Source organism: Puma concolor, chromosome F2 (genome assembly GCF_028749965.1).
Source record: "Puma concolor isolate L17-30 chromosome F2, mPumCon1.1.hap2, whole genome shotgun sequence".
Lineage (NCBI taxonomy): Eukaryota > Metazoa > Chordata > Mammalia > Carnivora > Felidae > Puma > Puma concolor.
The window spans coordinates 45,260,503-45,278,701 of NC_141684.1; the positions used below are offsets into that span (position 1 = coordinate 45,260,503).

The 18,199-nt window shown below is 38.0% G+C and overlaps 1 protein-coding gene across 3 annotated transcripts in view; it reads right to left on the reverse strand.

Moving 5' to 3' along the window:
- Positions 1-18,199, reverse strand: part of SLC26A7 (solute carrier family 26 member 7) — a 119,642-nt gene that overhangs the window by 21,801 nt on the left and 79,642 nt on the right. For all 3 annotated transcript variants that reach the window (XM_086696063.1, XM_025922634.2, XM_086696064.1), the window contains 5 exons: positions 17,324-17,401; positions 16,210-16,305; positions 6,685-6,791; positions 5,572-5,638; positions 2,014-2,151 (listed from right to left, as the gene is read on the reverse strand). In XM_086696063.1, the coding sequence (XP_086552189.1) occupies positions 2,014-2,151; positions 5,572-5,638; positions 6,685-6,791; positions 16,210-16,305; positions 17,324-17,401 (486 nt within the window). The remainder of the gene's footprint in view (positions 1-2,013; positions 2,152-5,571; positions 5,639-6,684; positions 6,792-16,209; positions 16,306-17,323; positions 17,402-18,199) is intronic.

Sequence of the window (18,199 nt, forward strand, 5' to 3'; positions counted from 1 at the left end):
GGATTATCAGACCCAAATTTCTGAAGTCCCAAGTTGGTAAAATCATGTACGTGGTACCTCCTCACAGAAGGCTTGTCAGTGAGGTTTATTTCTGACTTCATATGCTACAAGATGAGCATATGCCGATTGTCGATTCTAAAAACAAGTTGGAACAACTTTAGTCTTGCAGGAGAATATTCTAAGGAAAATATTGTCAACTATCAAAAAATAACTACTTATAAGAATAGTCACATCAGATACTCCACTAGACATGATAAGGCCTACAAAGAATCATATAATTTCAAGAAGTAAATCTACATTTTGGCAAAATAAGACCACAAAGTTCTCGTGGATTCATTAGGTTATTTGGAAGCCCGGACAAATTTTCCCACAATACTGTTGTGGTTGTCAGCTTATGTCAGCCACAGGAACCTACCTATCTCATAATACAGCTAAAAAATGTACTTTTTTAAGGCTTTAAAAAAAGGGGCCTTGTGGGGCGCCTGGGTGGCTCAGTGGGTTAAGTGTCTGACTTCGGCTCAGGTCATGATCTCATAGCTCGTGAGTTGGAGCTCCACATTTGGCTCTGTGCTGACAGCTCAGAGCCTGGAGCCTGCTTCAGATTCTGTGTCTCCCTCTCTTCTGCCCCTCCCCTGCTCACACTCTTTTTCTCTCCCTCTTCCTCCCTCTTTCTCTCTCTGTCTTTCTCTCTCTCTCAAGAATAAATAAACATTTAAAAATTTAAAAAATAAAAACAAAAAAGAGGCCTCATATCCAACGTGAACAACTGGGAATGTATATCCACCTTTGTCATGAGTGCAAGTTCTTCTCAACCCAAAATCACAGGTGGGTTCCTAATAATCTGAAGAAAGTGACATCCTAAAGAGCACAGTGAGAGTAAAAGACAGGGCTGGAGATACACAGGCAGGGCCAGCCCTGTGGGCTTGCAACCTGTGTAGTTACAAAGGGTCCTATGCTTAGAAGGGTCTTCTTCTTGGTTTAATGCTCTCTATTGCCATCTTGAAATTCTTAGCAACTGTTGAACAAGGGAACTCATATTTTCATTTTGCATTGCACCCAGCAAATTTTTATAACTGATTCTGTATTTAGGGCCTCTACGGTGTGGATCAGTATGAGACCCAGAGACAGAAGCATAAAGCTGCAAGGAACAGGAATGAGTTACTAAACAGCTCCCGAGCCACTAGAAATGAGAGGGTTAATGCCTCCTATGTACCTAAGTGACTGTGGATAATACACACTCAAGGATATAAGAGAATGAGATCTTTGTAATCTGGAGTAATCATGGAAAGCTTCATGGAGAGGCTATTATTTGCATTCAGTCAAACTAATAACATTAACTAATGTTTTATAGTATTGAGTAGGCCAGGCAGTATTCTAAGTGCTTTCCATATATTAACTCATTTAATCATCCTGATAATAGATAAGGAAACTGAATCACAGAGGGTTTAATAATAAACTCAGTTAAGTTCTTGCAAACTCAAGCAGCTCAGTTCCAAAGTCCATCCTAAGGGGCTTAAGGATTCAAATAATTACAGGTAGCTATTTACATAAAATCATCCTAATGCACATTTGATGTCTCTGTAAATTAAGATAACTTGTGGAGATAAAGAATGCTAGTTTTTTATAATAGTAATATAATGATGGCAACAGTTTATGCTTCTCTGAAGTCATTTAGCATATTCTATCTCTTTTAAATTTGGATCTGACTCTTCTTTCTCTTGGTAAAAAGGTCATTTAAAATAAATGATTTGTCTTTTTATTTTTCTCAGGGTTATAGTACCTAGTACGCATGTCTACTATATATATGTTGAATGAATGAATAAATGAACAAAGGAATGAATGACAGTGATTACCTAAAAACTAACTATAAGAACCAAATAAAAAGTATAATACAATATAAGTTTTGATGAGGGAGTGGTTTCCAAAGACTCTTGTATTATATTCCATGATACAGATCTTAGTATCACGATATAAGGTTATTTGTAGTACAGTAATAGGAACTAGCTTTCCTACCTTGCTGATATCATCCAGTAGCTGGTTGTTGGCATTTTCCTTTTGGATTATATTCATTAGATCAGCATGAAACTTCTTTGCATTCAGGAAAACAAGTGGGTTATTTATGGAGATAATTTTCACCTGCTGAAGAGTTTCCTTTTGGAGGAGAATAGGAATAAATTCAGAGTTCTGATTGAAATAAAAGAGGATAGGTCTATCCAAACAGTCTAAATCTTACAAATCCAGATGTCACTCAACGATGGAAGAATCTCTTAGCCAAGGTTTTCATTATTAAAATTTATTTGGAAAAGTTAATATACTATCATGCTTCTTCAGAAAAATATGTATTTCCTGTTTCCTAAGAAATATTAATAACCATGAGATGAGTCTGCATCTTTTCAGAAAATGGCATTTTTTCCCACTGATTTGGGGGAGGCAACACCCTAAGATATCCAAAGAGTACCAGGAAGACCTACTCTTCCAAAAGTACCTCTTCCATACAATCTAGAAACTAAAAATTCATTCACTTAACCATCAGTATTTTTTTAATGGAAATATGTCCTAAACAATCAACTGTCAGTCATTTGCCTCATAATGATACAGCTTTCTTTTGGCTGGAATTATAACCTTACAAGGGGCTGACAGTCCTAATTAGGAGAAAGAAACCAAGAGATAGTATCTGGAAGGTAGTTTCACTTTGGGCAGGCCTAAATTACACTGGATTGCCGGGATGCGGGTAAGAGATGCAGGAAGGGAGAAGGAAAGTTTCCAAGCAAAAGGTGCCTGTTCTGGCCATTTCCCGGGTCTTCCTGGCAGCAATTGCTGATATGCAACTCAGACCGTGCTCTCCATGACATTTGGGGCAGGGGTCTGACCTAGAAATGGAGAAGATGGTGAATTCTGTCGAATAATTCCTTACCAACTAAATAAAGCAATACTCCTTCAGGCTTTAGTACTTGCATAGAAGAGAAAGCCCAGGGATTAGTGAAGCAGACAGGCAGATAAAGAACGATAAAAACAAACAAAACACAACATTAGGTATGTGAATTTGGACAATTCATTTGACGACTCTCAGCTTCCTCATCTTTTAGAGTAGGTAAAATTTTAAACTACATAATCTCAAAAAGTTTCCATAGCTACGCAACTGATTAAACTCTAGAAAGTGAGATTTGCTACAAGTAAGCAATTTCAGAAAACAAAAACTTAACAAATTAACTTAATCAAGAGTAAATCTCTTAGAGAGACAAATCAAGAAACAGACTTTTAATTATAGGGAATAAACTCATGGTTACCAGAGGGAAGGAGGTGGGGGTTGGGTGAAATAGGTGATGGGGACTAAGGGTGCACTTGTTGTGATGAGCACCAGGTGACGCAGGGAAGTGTTGAATCACTGTAGGTACACCTGAAACTAATATTACACTGTATGTTAACCAACTGGAATTTAAATAAAAACTTTAAAAAAAAAAAGAATAAATCTCTCACAAACCAAAAATAAAACCATGCTTGGGCTTGTCATATTTAGTTATCACAAAGCCCCACATCTTAAGATCGACCCACCAATCACATCACATGATTTGGCCAGTATGTTGTTTTGAGTTAAGAGAATTTGTTTAAATAGCACGTATTGGTTGAGGAATAGAGATTCAACTTGTGTCAGGAAAGAAACTCTCAATGGGGTTGAGTTCACCCGCCAAAGAGGTGTCCCAAGGTCAGATGTGTGTTTCATGTGAAGAAGGTGGAAAGCACGGATGGAGGAGAGGAGTGACAGAGCACTGCCATGCGTGAAGTTAGCTAAAAACCCCACCTAACAGCTCATGTTCCAATCTTAGTTTTCTTTTCCTCCTATTTTTGATACAAAACATTAAATAGTTAGTGAATTGTAGTGTTCTAATAAAATTAAGCTGTCCATGTGACAGTTATGATTCAGGTGTGTGACTACACTGGAAATAGTCAAGGTTTAAAGATATGGAAGAATTTTGGCATGTTTATCTTCCTACAAATCCCCTCGTTCACTTTCCCACATGTTTAGTCCGAGAAGAAGGTACAGATTAGGTAGAATTTATTAACCAGTAATCTTTAAGCTGAAAAATGGTCAAACTCGAATTGTGTTTCAAACCTAACAATGTCAAGGCTAATGTACACAGCTGTACGTGTAGGGTGGATACAGACTTTAGGGACCCTAGAGCCAGTTTGGGACTTTCTGTGAGCACTAAATTCTCGTGGAAAATTAAAAAAAAAAAAAAAAAAAAAAGAAAAGAAAAGAAAAGAAAAGAAAGGTATCATTGGTGGAAAACTTGAACCTGGGACCGTCTTAGGGCTCTAAACTCTAGTAGGCCTCTATGAAGTAAACTTTTTCACACTTAGTAAAAACACAAGCCAGGGGAGCACCTGGGTGGCTCAGTGGGTTAAGCATCTGACTTTGGCTCAGGTCATGATCTCACGGTTCTCGGGTTCGAGCCCCACATCAGGCTCTGTGCTATGAGCACAGAGCCTGGAACCTGCTTCAGATTCTGTGTTTCCCTCTCTCTCTGCCCCTCCCCCACTCATGCTCTGCCTACGTCTCTCAAAAATGAATAAATGTTAAAAAAAATCTAAAAACACAGCCATAATGTATACAAATATTGAGTCACTATGTTGTACACCTGAATCTAATACAATAGTGTATGCTAATTATTCTTCAATTTAAATATACACACACACACACATTTCCCTGGGTGTCACAGAAAGACTCCTGGTGCTACTTCCTACTTCTAATCTACTCAGAAATACTCTGACAATTGGTCCTTCTGGTGGGAGCCCAGTTCTCTTTGTTCTGAGGGCAATCATGAGATACAAAAACAAGTACATATGAAAAATAGAGGGGAAAAAAAGGTTACCCAAGCACTTACAAAGCAGGTTAAAAGTGAGGCCAATTTTTTAATTGCTAATATTTAAGTCAACATTTTTTTCCTCACTTTAAACTTGTTTTGGTCATCCTTCAGAACAAGAAACTAGAGCTCAAACACAACTGGCCTGCCCAAGCATGGACAGGGTAAGACAATTTACACAAGCTGTTTCCTTAAAAAGATGGCCTCTGTGCAAGAAGCCAATCCTATTGGCACTCCATAACCATTCAATTACCCTCTGCTAATAATACAGTCTCACTGACTGTGTTAAAAATAATAAAAGCAATAGCATGATCCCACCTTGCTTTATTTCCTTCCCTATTCCCTATCTTCTTCCATCATTTAATTAGGAATAGACTGTTTAGTTTGACTATTTTATGCAACTTAGCTAGTAAAATAGAGGTTTCCGATGCCTCAACTAATGTGGGCCATGATTCCACTGTGAGATATAATTCTAGAAACCATGCTATCATCTTCTCTGAATGCTAACACAAGATTTTTTTGTTGTTTGTTAATTTGTTGTATGTCAACTGCTACAAGTATGGTGGTCACACATACCACTGAAAATTCATCATAATTAAAAATAAGATAATCATGTATTTAAAGTCATACTTTACTTATGGTACCTTAAAGCTATCTGAACTACAAATATCGTTAATAATTACACAAAGGAAAAGAAAACTAAACTTACGCCATCCGTTTCTGTCTTCACTTTAAATTCCATTTCTTTCATGTTTTTTATACTCAGAGTCTTTGCTCTAGAATTCAGGCAGACAAAAAATAAAATGTCACTTCCTGATCACTACATTAAGAATGAAAATGCAAAAAGGATGTCATTTTATCTTAACAATTAGAACATACCCATAATAGTTAAAATTTTATATCGTATTTGTGCATAAAACATGGGTAAATCTCTATTTCTCTGGGATTCTCAGGAATAGAGTGTAACACTAGAGACATCTAAGTAGAGATTAATAAATACAATTGACCTCATCTGGGTTCCCAGAGCCCCATCTCTATAAGCCACAAGAGGCAGACTGACAAAAAGAATTGTAAGAGAGTATACGGTGTTTGGGGAAATCTTGTTTTAGGGGAAAAAGAAGTAAAGAGAGAGTCAATGGCAAGATAGGACCAGATACTGATGAATCTACACAGACAGATTTCTATAGAAGTCTTTTTATAGAATCGACACAGATAAAACGTAAAAATTTTTGAAGTATATTATTTCACAAAGAATTTCAAGAGAAGGATGAGACATGAGTAGAAGCATTATCAGATGATGAACACTGAGAAAGTAGAAAAAGAATTGGTCAAAATAGGGGAATGGCTTACAGATATGCAGTAACAATCTTCAATATATGATCTAGAATTCTTCAGTAAATTATCTAGAAGAAATCTTTATATGTATAAAAATCTGGCTTCTGAAAAATTAAATTTACTGAAGTTATTTAATTTTCTAAATGATCTAGATTTTATATGGTCACTGAATAATATGTCCCCCTCACTTGACTAAAAAAAAAAAAAAAAAAAAAACCAGCTCCATGATACCCTGTTTGGCTATGAGTTAATTTACTTTGATATCAAGATTTTATATACTCTATAGTGTGGACAAGATATTTCTCTTACTTAAAACCAATACTGTTATGTATCATTACATAGATAAAACCTTTTCTTTTCATCTCTAATTCTCTGATGCCAAGTAAAACATGAGAATAGCACTAAAAATTCCACACAAATAAAAGTAACTGGCAATACCATACTTTGCTACTGTGTCAAAACAAACAGCATTTAAGTAAGATCTTACCTTGGGAAGCGACCAATCACGATAGCTATGGTGCAGACCACACCAAACAACAGCCCCACGTTGGCAGCAAAGCATATTGTAAATACGTATGTACTGACCCAGATGCCCTAGAAGAGAAACAGGAAACCGAAGATGCAAGTCCTTTGGTATTCTCTCCTCTTATGATCGTTAAATTTCTCACCATCTTATGCTATAGCATTCCTGTAAACAAAACCCTCAGCAAGAACAGATTATTTAAAAAGTGGTGAACAGAAGCCCAGGAACACAGAAACAAATCCTGGTCCCATGAGACTCTCAGCAGGCAAAGGTGGGGAAAAGGCACATTCCTTTATTTCTAGAAACTGCCAGCCCTTAGTTCAATCCCCAACAACACTTTATTTAAATATCTGTAAATAACTGGTTGATGTGTACGATTCAAAAGCATTGCCATAATTTTCCACTGTTTTCTCATTTAATGTAATAATACTACAAGCAATTGTTAGCAGATTTTTGGTCATTCCCAACAATTTCTGTTTTCTAGGATTCCTATACAAAGAACTAATGTAGTAAGACCCTCAAGCCCTAATGGTTAAAACAACTGACTCAAATACTACCAAGGCCACCTTTAGATCAGCTACTCTAAAGATTATTGTACTTTTATTTGCAAGAGCCAATTTCTTATGAAATTCTGAAAGCTAAAAAATCTGACCCAACTTAGCCCTTGGAAATATTTCAGAAGATGGCAAGAAAGATCTTTTTCTCCTTTAGTTGGGATTCCAACATTATCGCAGTTTTGTCCACCACCTGAAATTATAATCAGCAACCAAATATTGTATATAGTTGACATTTCTAAGTTTGTTACTGACAAAAAAAAAAATCCTTAAAAGCAAAATAATTTGTGAAATCCAGAAGGTTGTATTTTTTAAACAGAAAATCCTGCATTTATCAAATTGTAGACCAACAAAATATTCAAACTCTCTCTTTCCCTCAAATTATCTGCATTACTTTACCTATGCATACAATTCCAAGTTGACTTCTTTCTGTCCTAATGTCTATATTATCACTTTAAAACATCTTCAACAACCTAATTCAATTTATTTGCAAATGAAAAAGTTAGAAACTTTTTTATCTAATCTGACTATTGCACAGATTCTTGTGGTGCTGGGTGAGACCAGTTTGAAGCAAATGTTTCTAAATAGCATTTTTTACTCAAAATGCTTTTCCTTTGTATTATTTATCTTAAATGGAGCTTGAACTGTTTTTCACGATGGGTTATTTTGAAAACCTAAGCTGTTGGACACAAATGGAGGGATTTTTTATCTAGAAAATTCTTTTTGATATAGAAGAAACAACCATTCTGGAGTAAAAAAGAAAATATACCATTTTTTAAGTTTATGTATTTATTTATTGTGGGGTGGGGGGAGGAAGGGGAGGGACAGAGAGAGAGGGAGAGATAGAATCCCAAGGAGGGTCCATGCTGTCAGTGCAGAGCCAGATGTGGGGCTTCATCTCATGAACGATGAGATAATGACCTGAGCCAAAATCAAGAGTCAGACACTTAACTGACTAAGCTAACCAGGTGCCCCAAGAAAATATATCTTAAGTGTTCCCATGTTCAGATCCATCACCAAGAAATGTAATGCTAAGTTAGCACTTATTATGACCTCATCCTCAGCCTGTCATCCTATAGGTAGACACTGAGATGTTTTTCCTCTAGTCAGGCAAAAAGACAGTCATTTGAGTCTTATATTTGTGTAAGTGTAATGTTTCCTCCCTAGTGTATTACAGTATGCTTCATCCCATACAAAATAAGGCTGCAAGTTTTTGATCATTACTTCAATTTGCCATGATTGCTTTGTTTCTTACTCATCTCCTAATACTGACTGAACCGCCTGGGTGTGGCAGAACAAGACCTCACCAAAAGCTTGTAAGTCCCAATTCCTCATGGCCAACCTCCATGATTCAATATAGCATAGGGAACTGAGGATCCTGGTCCCTGCCATTTAAAAAACCGCAGGGCCCAGAGGCCTTGATTTATCAAAGCAACCAAAAATTTTGGTACCATCTGGTTCTATTTTTAAAGCATATTTACTTTCCCACAACATCATCTATTGTGAGTTAGGTTCCCATTGCTTAGTTGTTTCCCAGGGCTACATTTATAGTTTTGAAAAAAATACCAAATGTAAATTAACAACATAGACCAGTAAATAGTTCCATTGGTTAGAGTAAGTCCCCACATGGTTCTGTAACAATTTCAACTAAAGATCCAAGTGTTGTTTTTCAGTTATAAGGAATTAGTTAACTCTCAGTCCTGTATTTTTTCATTATGTGTTACCACCTGATCCCTTCTCTACTGGCACTGATAGCCTCTAAACACAAGGTAACCCCAAAGCTGACCTCAAGTCGAAAACACATAAATACATAAACCCTTGCACCATTGAGCAGCTACTCAATCGCTTTACCTCTTCCTGGTCTGTTTTGGTGATTGATACACATTATTGTATTTCTGTAGCTGTGAATTCTATTCTTACTGTTCAGTTACTCAAACTCAGCTCTGAGCTAATGAGTCAGGCCTCATTTTGGATTCCTATTCCCTCATTACCTCAGGGTTTTGATCTATAACTCAAAGTGGAATCAGTATTCAACTGTAAAAAATTTTAAAGAAATAAAAATTTTTAATTTTTCATGTGATGACTGCTCACATGACTTTTTTGAAAATTTTTTTTGAATTTTTTTTTTTACATTTTTTTAAATTTATTTTTGAGAGACAAAGAGAGGCAGAGCACAAGTGGGGAAGGGGCAGAGAGAGAATGAGACACAGAACCCGAAGCAGGCTCCAGGCTCCGAGCTGTCAGCAGAGAGCCTGATGCGGGGCTCGAACTCACAAACCGTGAGATCATGACCTGAGCCGAAGTCGGACGCTCAACTGACTGAGCCACCCAGGTGCCCCTCACGTGACTTTTTAAAATTTCAACCTTCAAATTATTTTACATATACACACATCTTTGGTAACTCCACATCCATGATATTTTAGACATATTCTATCTATTGAATAATCTGGATGTATTCTACCTTGGGTAATATAACCTATATCCAAAAAGTCTATATAATATTCTGACAATAAGTGCTCTGCCCAGATCATATCCAGATCATCCACGGCTTCTCACTGTTGTTCCTTAGCAACTAAGAGACACCTGTCCACTTCAATCTTAGGAGGGCTTTGTCAAGCTAAACCCAATGTTTCATTCAACCATCATGTGTTTGCTATATCCTCGTCACCTTTCTCAACCATACTTTTTGCCCACACCATACTATTTACTCCAAATTTTCAACTATCACCTCTACATAGAGACTACCAATTCTGAGCTATTAAACCATTTATCAAACTGTCTACCAATACCATCAAACCCAATATGTCCAAATGCAAACTCAATAACTTCCCCTCCAAATCTCCCCTTCCTTCAATGTTCTTTCTGTTACATTACTAATATACTTCAAGACACTACAATCAGAGGGGCGCCTGGGTGGCTCAGTCAGTTGAGCGTCTGACTTCGGCTCAGGTCATGATTTCGCGGTTTGTGAGTTCGAGCCCCGCGTCGGGCTCTGTGCTGACGGCTTGGAGCCCGGAGCCTGCTTCGGATTCTGTGTCTCCTCCTCTCTCTGCCCCTCCCCTGCTCATGCTCTGTCTCTCTCTGTCTCTCAATGATAAATAAACACTAAAAAAAATTTTTTTAAGACACTACAATCAGAAACCATGGAATCATATTTACTTTCTCTTCTTTTATCTACTTGTCCAATCACTTCCCAAGTCCTATCAATTATTAATAAAAACTTATCTCAAACCATACCATCTTCTCAATTCACTGAGACTGCCCTAAGTCACACTTTACTATGTCTTGCCTAGACTATTCTGACAGCCTATTAACTTCCTGCTTTTGTTATCAGCACTATAAGCCATTTGCCATACCGCTGCCAGGATTATATTTTTAAGTATAGATTTGGATAGCAGATTTAGATAGTATATTAAAGGCATTTTTAGTCTACTACCTTCTATTAAAATCCATCCAAAACAATATAAAGAATGAATGTATAGGGAGGAAAACCCAGTTTCAATGAAACAAGAACATGGTCACGACTCTTAACTATAAAATATGGTGTAGGATGCCTGGGTGGCTCAGTCAGTTAAGTGTCCGACTTCAGCTCAGGTCACCATCTTACGGTTCGTGAGTTCAAGTCCTGCGTCCGGCTCTGTGCCGACAGCTTAGAGCCTGGAGCCTGCTTTGGATTCTGTGTCTCCCTCTCTCTCTGCCCCTGTCTCTGCTCATGCTCTTTCTCTCTCTCAAAAATAAACATTACAAAAATTTAAAATATGGTGCAGATTTGACAAATACTGTGAAATTTGGATGATATCAAGGAGGACACTGGAAGCCAACACATTTACCCTCAAATTTCAATCAACTATAGATTTCTTGAAATGAATGTAACGGCTTTTTAAATTGTATATAGTAATATTTTGATAAGAGCTCTAAGCTCTTGGGGCAATGGTGGGCCACCACAGAAGGAAATGCATGCATCTAATCTGTATTTGATACCATAGAAAGAAGAGCAGCAAAATGAAATGCCATTTGTATCGCTTGCATCCCTGCTTCCTAAGAGTAGGAGACTGACAGAGGTGAAGCAAGGTGAAGAATGGAGAGAAGGCAGCAAGTGTCAGGTCACAAGAGAGCCTGTGATTGTGAGGCTTTGTTTCAACAAGGGCCAAATCTTCTGATGACATACCTACATCAGAGCCGTGGGCTGCTCTAGTGCCCTTCCCACATTATTTTTCAGCAAACAGGTCCACTAAAAATGCATTATAATCATAAAAGAATCAACAAGGGACTTATTCATAGAAATGGGGGAAAAAAAGAAAACAATGAAACAGAGACAGAGGGTAGATTTAGACATGTAATAGGCAATATAATCACATACAACACACACACACACACACACACACACACACACAAATAGATTTGAAAGGTCAAAGAAGAAAAACTGTATTTAAAAAAAAAAACCTGAAAGATTAAAAAATAAGCTGGAAGAATTTAGAAAAGGATGTGGATGGAAATAAAAACATTAGAGATAAAATCCATATTTAAAGCTAAAAAAAAGGATAATCACAACTAGAAATCCATAATCAGAGACACAGTAAATGGTCCAGAGAAACCACATACACACTCCCAAAAATAATCATAGGAAAATGTATAGATACAAAAAGACAAAATAAAATCAGAAAATATATAATTCATTAAAAGAACATCTGGTTTGAAAAAAAAAGTTCAAAAATATATTAGAAGAAAAAATTTGCATATAATCCTTAATTTTGGGATAAAAAATATATGTCACTCTCATAGGAATTCGATACTGGGTATTCAGCCACAAGAAATATTCTGATAATATTACCAAATTCATGGGCAGGTAAGACTTTCACTGAGCATCCATGCTGAAAAACTAATTCAGATAAAATAACAAATCGTGTTGGGGCACGTGGTGGCTCAGTTGGTTTAGTGTCCAACTCTTGATTTCAGCTCAGGCCATGATCTCCCAGTTCATGGGTTTGAGCCCTGCATGGGGCTCTGCACTGACAGTGCAAAGCCTGCTTGGGATTCTCTCTCCCCATCTCTCTGCCCCTCCCCTGCTCATGCTTGCTCTCTCTCTCTCTCTCAAAATTAATAAATAAACTTAAAAAAAAAAAAAAACACGTTGACCTGTGATTTCTCTGCCTTATCCCTCAATACCCAAAGATAGTGCCAAGTCTAAACAGTCCTGAGGGAAGCATGTTAGACTCAGTCAAAAACTTCCTTCTACTATGAAAGAAAAAAAAAAGGGGATATAAAACACATGACCCTTTCTTGAAAAACTACTTGTTGATGACATACAGAAAACAAAGAGATGAATTGAAAAAAATAACTCATGAATGAGAACCTGTACTAAAAAAAAAAAAAAAAAACTAACTAAAAGTAACCACTAAATGCCTTCAAACAATCTTCCATGTTCTATAACTGAATGACATCATCTTCCTGCAATGATGTTCCTAACTAGAAACTCAGAAGTAGTTCTAGACTGATGCACTGTATATGATGAATTGGTGGTGAGGACCAATTAATGCAATGTTTTAAATATTTTTCAAGCTTATTTCTTCCTCTTGAACCTCCTGGTCTCAGTTTTGTTCCAGGCTTTCCTCACTTATCTGCCTGACTTACTAACACAGTTTGATCCATCTTCTCTAAATTACTCAAGCAATCCTTCTAATACACAAATCTCATTCTTATTTCTCCTTTCGGTGATTTCTATACCCCATCTGTTACTAGATGTTCTACCCATCATTTCCTGGAAGAAGCCTTCCCTGGCATCTCTTCCCTTCCAATATGGTAATGTGCTCTGTCTTATGTAATTAATGAGTTCCTTAGGATTACCTTTATCTGAGTTACCAAATAAATTGTAATTCAGTCTGCATCTTCTAATTTCTCTATTTCCATGTGCTACTTCACACATATCACCTTTAAAAAGCCATGATCCTCCATCAGTCTGGCTAATTGTAACCTCTTGGCCTGCCTATCAAATACAGTTCCTTCAAGTCTCAATTCACATTTCAGCTCTGCTGTCGGAGTGTTTTTTATCGACCCAGTCCAAACTAAATGGTCCGGCCTCCATTTTTTTCCCAGCGTTGAGCTTGTACATTTAAAAAAATATTTTTAATGTTTATTTTTGGGAGAGAAAGAGCGCATGAGTGAGGGCGTGGTGGAGAGAGAGGGAGACACAGAATCCCAAGCAGACTCCAGGCTCTGAGCTGTCAGCACAGAGCCCGATGCGGGGCTCAAACTCATGAGCCGTGAGATCATTACCTGAGCTGAGGTCAGATGCTTAACTGACTGAACCACCCAGGTGTCCCCCCCCCACCCCCAAGCTTGTATTTTTGCTTCCGGGTAATGTTGTAGCATGCCTTTCATAGTAAGTTAATGTTTCTATGTCTGCTTCCTGCACAAATGTTAAGTGTCGGGAGGAGACAAGTAGTTCTTATTTATCTCTGCATTCCTCATGGCACCCTGCTGGAAGCCGAGCTATCCAACCAGCCTGATGGCACGGCCCAGGCGGTGGACGGATCGGGACTGCAGGGCGGCCCATGAACAGTGAAGCTTCTCGTACTCCTGCTTTTATGTAATTTGGCCTTAATAAAAGTACCTGGGGAATTGTCTGTTGGGGAATTGCCCTCGACAGGCCCCCTGGGAAAAGAACCATTGGGAAAGAAATAAGGTTCTGCAAGGAAATTGTGTGGCCCTACGTTTAGCCCTTGCTACCCCCTATAAAGACTCCTCTACCTAAAGGAAGGATAGCTTCATACGTTTGCCAGCAAAGGAGGGACAAATGGATTTGAAAGCCCCACTCCGGCAACAAAGGAGTGTATCTGTGGGCACAGGTTAACTCCAACCCCTAGGCCCACTTGGCCCCCAGGAGGCATTCCAGATGATGATTGAACCTAGTCGGTTAAAGTACAGAATGGTTCATTAGTTCCTAGGTGCATTGTCTCTCTGAGAATGTATAACGCGTGGGTTTCTAAGGCCCTCTTGGCCCCCTCCTGGCACCTCGGACCAAGGCGAACACTTTTGTTCCTCAAACCACAAATGGTTTGGGAAAACAACTAAGAGGTCATGTCCCTGTAACTGTTCCACTTGAGGTGTTGAGAGATAAATGGCTTCTCACGAAAACAGCAAAGCAAATGCTTTATAGATTATAAACGTAGATACATAATGAAAATAATATGAAGAAATTAATCAATAAGCGAAGGGCAAGAGGAAACGTTATGAGAAAATAACCATGTTATTCCTTGAAGGGTGATTACACATTGGCACATTTTTAGAATTAGGTAATGCCAGAAAACGTAGATGACGTACGCTACGAGGAAATCGCTAACAAATATAATGTCACGTTTGCCACAATAAAGTGGCCAGTTCAACACGCTGCTGTTGTCTGTGCCCATTTTTATTTATTTATTTATTTATTTATTTTCACTTTTTCGCCGACGCCGTTCATCCTTCGGGAACCCCTGGACCTGCTGGAGCTGGACTCCGGCAGCACCCAGCATTGTACTGCGGGAGGGTACTGAGCCTTGAGAGAAGTATTACGAAAGTGGGCACCATCACAAAGTAGGCACCCAAAGTCGGAACAAAGATTCTGAAGGAGGGGGGATATATAGCTAATTGCATTTCAATATGATGAATGTCATAATAAAGAGAAGGTACTTACGAAGTACTTTACCCATGTGGGAAAGAGAACGAATTTTGGATGCTCCCACACGGACACATTTCTCTAGAATTAGTATGTCATACATTTCTGTTAGCAGAAGCCACACTTTATCATTGTTCAGTATGATTTAATCCCCTAATATCCAATTAACATAATGCTCCTCTCAGTGTAACCCCTCTAAAACTAAAATGAGACTTTTTATGTTTAGAAGGAATATGGTCACTGTTAAGAAGTTTACCTGTGCCCACAGATACACTCCTTTGTTGCCGGAGTGGGGCTTTCAAATCCATTTGTCCCTCCTTTGCTGGCAAACGTATGAAGCTATCCTTCCTTTAGGTAGAGGAGTCTTTATAGGGGGTGGCAAGGGCTAAACGTAGGGCCACACAATTTCCTTGCAGAACCTTATTTCTTTCCCAATTGGTGCACCTGGGTGGCTCAGTCGGGTAAGCATCAACTCTTGGTTTCGGCTCAGTTCATGATCTCATAGTTCGTGAGTTCAAGCCCCGTGTAGGGCTCTGTGCTGACAGCACACAGCTTGCTTAGGATTGATCCTCTCTCTCCCTCTCTCTGCCCCTCCCCTGCTTGCTCTCTCTGTCTCTCTCTCAAAATAAGTCAATAAACTTTAAAAAAATTTAAAAATATACATTCACCCTATATTAATGTAACACGTTTCTTAGCAATTAATGACAGTTCTTCATATGTCTTCTATTAATGTGCACTTCCTTGATGAGCTTCACTTCCAGAATCAATTCATAATGGAAATTGAGAATCTCCAGTCCATTCAATTTAGCTAGCATTTCTTTATAAGTTCTCAAGCAAAAGGGGTGCCTGGATGGCTCAGTTGGTTAAGTGTCTGACTCGACCTCAGCTCAGGTCATGATCTCACGGTTCTTGAGTTCAAGCCCCATGTTGGGCTCTGCACTGTCAGTGCACTGTCAGTGCAGAGCCTGCTTGGGATCCTGTCTCTCCCTGTCTCTGCCCCTTCTCCGCCTGCACTCTCTCTCTTTCAAAATAAATAAATAAACTTCAAAGTTCTCAAACAAAACATCAATCAAAATTGGACAAAATTCCACTTCTGTTTCTTATAAAGACATATTCTATTTTAATGCCTCAATAGTCTGAAAAAAATAAACAGTAGTTTACAAGTAGCGGACAAGTCTCAAATGGCCAAAACTATTTTTCTGCAAATAAAAATATTAAAAGCTCATTTTGCAATACATGGTCAAGCCAAAGACAGTAATTTTAGGTCAAATATCTACTTACCCAATCAATTTTATCCACATTCCAGTATTTTTTTAAGTCCCGAAACTGTATTAGCATTCCCTTCAATCCCACGACAATAATACTTGCGAGAACACACTATAAATAGGAAATAAGTTGATGAAGAAGATAAAGATTTTAATCTGAATTTAAAAGGACCAAGGTATTTTTGTTTATTTGTTTTTAAAGTACTTACTAGAGAAAAGCAATCACCATTTAGAAGACTAAAACAATACTCATTTTGTTTAGAACCAACCTATTATTGTACTTTAGGAATATACTATCAATTCTAGAAAATCACAGTGTAAAACTTAACGCCATTCTAAAACACAAGAAGGAAAAAAAGGGAAGTCATGAATTATAAGGGTGTATGTTATATAGCTGAATGTACTCTTTAATTATCTACTGCCATTTGAAACTTGTTGCAGAAAATTAAATATTTATATTATATATCTCTTGATAATTGCCTTCAATATCAATTATCTGGTTTCACCTGAAGATATTTATAACTCTCTGGAAAGGTGAACTTGATTATTAGATGATCCTCCTGTGGAAATGATTTATTCTCACTATATGAATGAAGAATTAGAACAAGACAGAACTGAGATGGTCTCTGGCCCCCAGAAGACCAGGAACTTACTTGCGTCACATTGGTGCCCCAGGCTTATGAAAAGCAAGGTAAACACTGGTTAACACTGGTGTTCTGAATCAGTTTGTATAAAGATGTATCAAAGGTGGCAAGATGTATTTGATTTCCTACTCCATTGCCCTGCACACATTTTTTCCAACAGTCCAAGTTCTGATAAAGCTCTTCCAAAGCCTATTTCTTATAACAGAGATTGCCCAGTTCTCCCCTCCAAATGAGCCCAGAATAAATTTAATTCCACAATGCCATGTTTACACGTGAGCCTAAGAAATAGAAAACAGCCACGGTCCTTTCCCATTCCTCCCCCATCACAGGTGGCCTCTGTCCACCTTCCCTTCATTCAATCATTACTTATGTCACGTGGCTTTCATATGCAGGATCATTGAATCCACTCTCATAAGACATTTTAATATACAATGATTTCATTAAAATTAATGTTGACAAGCAGATATTGAAAAAGGACTACTGTACCATGGGCAGCCAGTAAAGCAAAGGTCCTATGGCATAGATGACTATCAGGACAAGAACGCAAGATATTAAACAAGCCACCTGTAAAGTACAAGACAGACAAAAAAGAAAGTGTTGGACTTTCTTATTATTCCAAAGTTATGGGGGAAATATAATTCTTAGTTCATCTTGATTATAAGAAACCAAATGTTAGTGCATGATTGTTAAACTGCATAGACTACCATTATCTATATTTTGCAGCAGAGGAAACCCAAACGTGACAGCTGACAAACTGGTGCAATCAAATTAAGTCAGTGATGAGAGAAAAGCAATTCCACGCAAAGAAATAGGACACCATCAACTTTTATCACACATCACAGCAATGGCTTTTTTTGTTTAATAGTGAAAATGACATTTCAATTAAAAGTCCTTTAGCCCATTGTTGTTCAGCTTGACTCTCTTCATTTCGTAGCGAGGTTGAATAATAACTGAATATGCAGCTTAGAGTTTTTTTCTCTGCTGATGATAAATTTCCACCGAAGCATTTATTCTCTTTGGAGTTCTTTGTTAAGAAGGGTTCTAGGATGAAGCAGTTATACGGGATTATAGGAGCAGTCTCCGTAGTGAAATAAGCTTAATTTTATTAATCCTGAAGAGTCATTAGTGTCGTGTTCCAACCAACTCAACCTGCTGACAAAAGGCAATTCAGAACACCTGACCCCTAGCTATGCTCCACTTGATGGAGAACCTGATCTCACATAAGTGAATGTGCATGACTTAATAAAAACATTTGGCCAAACTGTCAGCCTAACAGGAGAAAAGAGGGCTTTCATGGGACCACAAAGATGCCCAGAATATCATTATGGGGATAGGACAGGGAAGCAGGATCTATCACAATGG